We start from the raw sequence: 6,800 nt of genomic DNA, 5'->3' as shown, positions 1-6,800 counted from the left end.
GCTGTTGTGGCATGTAAAAAAGGGCTAGCTGCTGTCATATCTGTATATCCACATCTCATCTCAGATCCAATCCACATCTTATCTCTGATCCTATCCACATCTTATCCCCATCCAACATCTCATCATCCAATCTGTCCACTCATCCAGTCCAGTCCACAACTCATCTGAATCCACAATCAGTGCTCATCTCCTTTTGGTAACCCCCTGACTCTGGTACTTTGGTTATCTGTATATCTGTCCTGCTCACTGATCCATTACCTATGCTTCATTTCCGTTTCATTATTAGTGATCCTTTCCTACTTACTGTTAAGGTTGCATGCTCAAGGGGGTCAGATCACAAGGGCTTGGCCTTAGCTCATATGCTGTGCCCCTTTCCTGAGTATGTGCCCTTAATTTCTGAGGGCTAGAACAGTCATCCAAAGTTTCCAGGTTTTGACTAGGGTGGATAATGGACATCTGGATCTGAAATGTGAGATAAATCCAACAGACATCCAGATGTTACTTGGACAAGCAGATAAGACTAATCTGGACAAAGTCCAGACTAGAAACTAACAGGGGATAGACTACCCTAAGGTAGAGCTGGAGATGTAGTCTAGGATACAATCCTAAGACTCAGAATATGACAAGAGACTTGGCTCGAGTCCAGAGGATACAGGAATGAGCAGGAACTAAGATAATATTCAAACTGGAGTATTTCTAAGAGTTACAGGAGGTTTATATACTGTATATATCATATAGGAATCAGTCAGCAAACACAAAGGCTATGTACAAAGCATATATAAAGTCTATTAGCAAGTAGGACAGATTACCAATAACAAATACCAGAAATGAAATGTATGTAATGGATCAGTAATCAGAAGGGAAACATAGTTAACTGGAGTCCAGAGACAGGGGAAGTCTAAATGGGGTTGGGTGCTGATATAAGGTTTGGATTCTGGAAGGGAGATAACAATAGATCAGATCATTGGAGATCTGGATCTTGGATCTGGATATCTAGAGAAGTGGATTTAGAGTTGAGAGTCCAGAATGGCATATGACAGAAGTGGATACTCCACTGGCATGCAACATCATAGATTATGAGTGCACTGCCAATATCTTCTGATGGATATTTCAAAGCATTGCAAATGGAATAGTCCATATTCATTTGCCTGACTACACAGTTAGCCCATGGTCATAATATAACAATGGAATCACAGACCACTCTCCCTTTTGGAAGTCCACCACTGCATGGGGAACAAAACATCCATGCCTAGCACATGCTGTTGCCCCAACCCCTGTGACTCTTAGGTTACTTCTCTGGACATTGGCTGCATTCACAGCACAGTGATTATTGCAAGACAATTTCTGAAATTATATCAGACCACATTTGTAAGGAAACATGTCATGAAATACAAAACTTGCTTCTTTCTCTTCAATCAATTCTGTTATGTGAGTTTGATAAGGTCCCTCTGTTACCATGTATCCATTTTCATCTGCTAGTGAAACATCATCTTCTGGAGTCTTCATATTCATATGTTGTGCTGTAAAATTTCCACCCACAACATATCTTTGCAGAACTAACCAACTGCCAACCACAAAGATGAGCTCAGTTTGTCATTGTCAATAATGCAACCTAAATCCTCTGGACCAGGAGATCTGTCTGTCTTGTGTCCAAAGCCAAATTGAATTCTATTAACCAAATCTCTCCATATACTGTAGAGCTACAACACTAGGTTCATCACGTGCAGCATGTGATTATGTCATACTCAGTGTCACTGGTTCGAATGTCCATGTGACCTGTGACCACACCCAAATAGATTTGCCCACAGATGCTTCACTGCTTGCAACCATATGACATGCCACTGCTTCGTGATTGTGACAACTTGCTTCAGGATTCGCCTCGCATAGTGCTAATGATGGTAACAAGTGGACTTGGAGACTCTGTGGCCTTAAAGCCTGCCAGGTGAGTCTATGATCCATTTTCAAGTGCCTGTCATGCTGTCACAAACTGATACATTCACTGTTTCAGAGTCACTCTCACATGGTCATGTTTTTGACCAGAGAAAACTGCCACCCTCTGCATGATGTGAGATCAAACAGTTACTCAGCATCCCGACTTCAATGCAGCCAACCATCCCATCTCAGACTCTGTCTGTCACGCAGCTACTCAACATTGATCTTTGCGCATCACTGGACTGTGATCTTAGCTCAGACACCATCATTTTTTCAACAAATCCCCCTCTCCTCAGCCTTTCCAATGATTTCACAGCATGGTCAATTCCTCTGCTCCATTGCGTCACTCAGCTCCTCAATCAGTTCAGTCAGGCTTGTTTCAATGGTCGTGCTTCAGATGTGGAAGGTGGCTCGAACAGTGTTCCAAAGGTTGATTATGGGAGTGGAAAGCATAGATGCATCACAAATTCGATGTATAATGATTTTTGGTCCCATTAGTGCACAACTTATGTTTTTCCTATGTTTTTTTCTGAATGTCACAAATTAGCTTTGTCCCGCCAAAATTCATGTGACAGTCACACCAAATAGATTTGATTCGTCAAGGGCTGTGACCTGTGACAAACCTAGTGTTGTAGCTCTACAGTACAGGAAACTCTCATAAGTTCATGGTAGTGATTCTTTTTAACATGTAAGCCAGGGGTACAATAATAAATTGATTGCTCACTGATATTTTATGAGGAAAGGCATTATTGGTAAAATGGCGTAGCTTTTGGTAGAAACTCATAGCTGAGGTCTTGCACTCCAATGTGTCTATGAGGAAGTTATCTAGAACATTGAAGGTAAAAGCTGATTGAGGCAAGTGATGCTGGCAGGAAATAATTTTGCTTTTAGAAGATGTAGATGTTTGTCCTTCTCAGCTCCAGGACACTGACACCAGGATATGTGATGTGAGTAAACTCTGGTGGAGTGCACAATAACCAGGTTGGACAATCCTGATTCTGTCTCATCAATTGTATCCCCTTCTCCATGTGCAAACACATCAGTTGTTCCAATCCCAACAACACTGTAATATATTGATTTCACCAAGGCAAGCATTCCCAGAGGAAATCATTTTGAGTCTGAAATGTTGGCTAGTTTTCAAGAATAATGATTTCAACAGAACTCACTTTAGTCTTTCATTGGATACCATGTAAGCCTCCTGTACCAAAATCACCATATACCTCTCTGTCATATTCCCCCAGTGAATAATCTTGAACATTTTGATGGTGTTTTTGTTTTGTTGGAGAGGTTGGCTCTATCTTGCTGTCAGAGTCTTCATGAACAAATGAAGCATTGGCTTCTCTCCAGGTATCTTTTCCCCCCTGAGTTTTTAATGAGATATATGTATATTTGGAAGCACCTCATTTTCTCTTTGTTGGATGAGTATCAGATGAAGATGGAGCTACTCTGTGCCTATTACGATGCCTTGGGGTGATTTTTGAGCTCATTGAGATTATGGATCACAAAGGCTGGAGTGCAACATGAATTTTGGCATGACTACATAACCCCCAAAAAAAACAAATATTTTCAGGACTTCCCAGTACTATTGTCTACCCTTTTTCTGTCTCTTCCCCTTCTGTCTTCTTCCTACTAACTCTAAAAAGAAGCTCTGCATGGGAAAAGCTGGCCATGGCATTCCCACCCTGTTGTGCATAGCATCGTTCTGTCATATCCACATATCCAGATCTCAGATCCAATCCATATCTCATCTCAGATCCAATCCACATCTTATCTTCCTCCAACATCTCATCATCCAATCTGCCACTCGTCTGGTCCAGTCCACAACTCATCCAAATCCACAATCAGTGCTCATCTCCTTTCAGTAAACCCCTAACTCTGGTATTTCAGTTATCTATATATCTGGCCTACTCACTGATCCGTTACCTATGCTTCATTTCCATTTCATTATTCATGATCCATTTCTACTTACCAATAGACTATCCACATGTTTCGTACATAGCCTCAGACCCTGCTGATTGATCATTCTGTTAGATACCTATAGTATATAAGCTCCTGTAACTCTCTGTAGCACCTCAGTTTGAATATCAACTTAGTTCTGCTCATTCCTGTCCTCTGGACCTGAGTACCACTACTCTCATCACCCTCCGAGACTTAGGATTGATTCCTATAGTCTAACCGCATCCACCTCTGTCTACGACAGTCACTACCACTAGTTTCTAGTCTGGACTTCTCCGGATTAGCCTTACAATACTTATCCTGCATCCAGAAGTCATCCGGATCTGCTATGCTACCCACCCAACTCTCGGATGCATTAGTCTTGCCTTCCTGAAATAAGGGATAATACTCGAGTAAGGGGCGCAGTGCACAAGCTGAGGCTGAAGCCCTTTGGATCCATTTAGCCTTGAGTACGACCTTAACACCTTCATGAAATGGGCAATTACTAACCATTCTCCATTACCCCAAGGACCAACAAAGTGCTCCAGCACAATATAGACCATTGCTCCAGGTGAATAATCAAGCTCTGCATTGAGATCTGCCAAGGCCAATGTTGCATGATGGTTTCTTCCCAGACTGACCAGAAGATCCAAAAGGGAAGGAGATCCACCACCATCTCTGTGGCTAAATGTGATGTGATTAGCAATAATTTCAAGCCCTGAAAAGACCGAGGGCCAAGATTCCACTAGGGCAGGGTTTATTTTTTGGCTTCCAAGCTTCTTTGATAACATTAGAAAATGCAGAGATGCCAGCTTGGAAAAGATCCAGTGCCACCACAGCAGTAATAGCATTCCATAGAACTTCTGATGTTATCAAAGCTGCTAGCCATTGTTGGACCTTCTTGGATCTGTAACCCTCTAAGGTCTATCCATCCTTGAAAGGTTTGCAGGTTCACATTGGTGGTCAAAAAGGGATCCTGTATGCTGGACTTTGGGTTACTACCTGCATTCACTTGCACAGCTTTGCAATTCAACACAAGGATAAGGGCAACATTACAATCAATCAATTTTTCAGGAGTGGAGTCAAGTATGTCAAGGATCAATGAGAACTAGAATGAGAGTGGTGACAAAAGCAAAGAAAGAGAGCAGCTGATATTGAAAGGGTATGGGATCAAAGCAGTGAAGTTCTGCTGTTGGAAGCAAAGATTAAACAAGAGACTCTGAAAGAGGAATAACTCGAATGGCTGGATATTAATTAGTAGTCATAGACAGGAGTGGGAACTTAGTGATGTCAGTAGAAGACAAGGTAGTTAAGATATAGATCAACAGCCCATGGAATAGACAGTCCAGAATGGGAGGGGGAGCACTCTGATGTGGGGGACCAGCAAAGTTGGGTTGAGCTTACAGATGCTGCAGTTCAATTTGCTGTTCAAGCATAGTGAGCACATATGCATGCTGTTGTTCAGCTTTGGCAGCCTTAAAGTGCAGGCAAGAATCAAACTCAGCCTTGTTTTGATTGTCCTTTGCTTGGGTCCACAGAGTATGCTCTCACTCCAGCATTCGAGCAGCTTTCACTCTCAACTCACCAAGGAATGTGGTAAGGTTCTCAATATGCAGGCCAGGAGAGATATTATTTCTGATGGGGACAGGTGGGCCCATCTATGCTGATGCTATAAATATCCTCAATGATGGCGGATGGGCTGAGAGAAATATTATTACTGATGGAGATGGGTGGGCCCATCTGGGTAATATGTAGAGTAGGATAGACATATATTATAGACAGCTGGTGTCATATCTGCATATCCGGATTTCAGATCTGATCCTTATCTCATCTCAGATCCAATCCACATTTTATCTCCCTCCAACATCTCATCATCCAATCTGTCCACTTGTCTTGTCTGGTCCACAATTCATCTGAATCCACAACCAGCGCTTGTCTCCTTTCAGTAATCCCCTAACTCCGGTATTTTGGTTATCTGTATATCTGTCCTGCTCCCTGATCCATTACCTATGCTTCATTTCCATTTCATGATTTGTGATCCATTTCTACTTACCAATAGACAATCCATATGTTTCGTACATAGCCTCGGACTCTGCTGATTGATCATTCTGTTAGATACCTATAGTATATACCCTTTCATGCAGATCATCTTGCAGAAATTGGAATCATTCATCTGATAATCAAGACATTCCCCAAGCAGCAGGGGAAATCAGGTTGAGATGTGACCATAGGATCTCTATGATCTCTCCATTGATCCGACTGATGCCTTCAATAAAATTCAACACATATTGGACATAGTAGCTGTCCTGATGTCCATGGACATGCCACAACCTGATTCTGGGAATAATGGTCAACTCTGGAACCATTTTGAGAAATTGGCTTTGATCCACCCAAACCCAAAAGTGCTTGTTGTATTGATAGTTGATATCATAGAAGGTGACAGCCCTGGCGATGCCTTCCATGTTATGCTGGGCAGCCTCACAAAGGGCATAGTCCATGTTCATTTGTCTGCAAATGATGCATAATTAACTCATGAATATTGAATGGCATGTTTGGCTTGCCTTTCACCTTTCTGAAAATCTACCATTGAGTGAGGGACAAAGCAACTGTGTTTGGCACAGGCAACTCCCCCAATACCTGTGGACTCCAGCTTGTGCTGAGCCACATTTGCTTGATTTACCACCTGGTGATTGTTGCAGCTTGATTTTTCCAAAGTGTCAGCAGCCTCTGCAAGATGTGTTTTATACCTGTCCTTTCCCACCATGAATCCCAACCCATTGGAAAGCCAAACTTTATCAAATGGCTTGATGGGATCCGAAGGTATGGAAGGAATAGGGGCTACATCAGATGAAGTCCGATGTAGAAACAAACAGAGGTAGACTACCCTAAGGTAGAGTTGGAGGGACAGGGATTGGACCTAAGTCTGGAAAGAG

General features: G+C 42.3%; 2 protein-coding genes across 2 annotated transcripts; both read right to left on the bottom strand.

Moving 5' to 3' along the window:
* Window positions 1-961: 961 nt before the first annotated feature.
* On the bottom strand, window positions 962-2,716 carry BJ212DRAFT_1284543 (uncharacterized protein; the record flags this gene model as incomplete). The annotated part of the gene is made up of 4 exons (XM_041331830.1): window positions 962-1,148; window positions 1,199-1,344; window positions 1,393-1,564; window positions 2,619-2,716. 4 exons carry the CDS (start codon window positions 2,714-2,716, stop codon window positions 962-964), a joined length of 603 nt encoding a protein of 200 aa, XP_041186822.1.
* Window positions 2,717-4,083: 1,367 nt separating this feature from the next.
* On the bottom strand, window positions 4,084-4,658 carry BJ212DRAFT_1486754 (uncharacterized protein; the record flags this gene model as incomplete). Its single annotated transcript, XM_041341163.1, has 2 exons — window positions 4,084-4,315; window positions 4,378-4,658. 2 exons carry the CDS (start codon window positions 4,656-4,658, stop codon window positions 4,084-4,086), a joined length of 513 nt encoding a protein of 170 aa, XP_041186821.1.
* Window positions 4,659-6,800: the final 2,142 nt, after the last annotated feature.

This window comes from Suillus subaureus (assembly GCF_016647635.1).
Source record: "Suillus subaureus strain MN1 chromosome Unknown BJ212scaffold_60, whole genome shotgun sequence".
NCBI classification, from domain to species: Eukaryota; Fungi; Basidiomycota; class Agaricomycetes; order Boletales; family Suillaceae; genus Suillus; species Suillus subaureus.
Note: the sequence above shows the minus strand (reverse complement) of the source record. Positions and strands in the feature narration are given on the sequence as shown.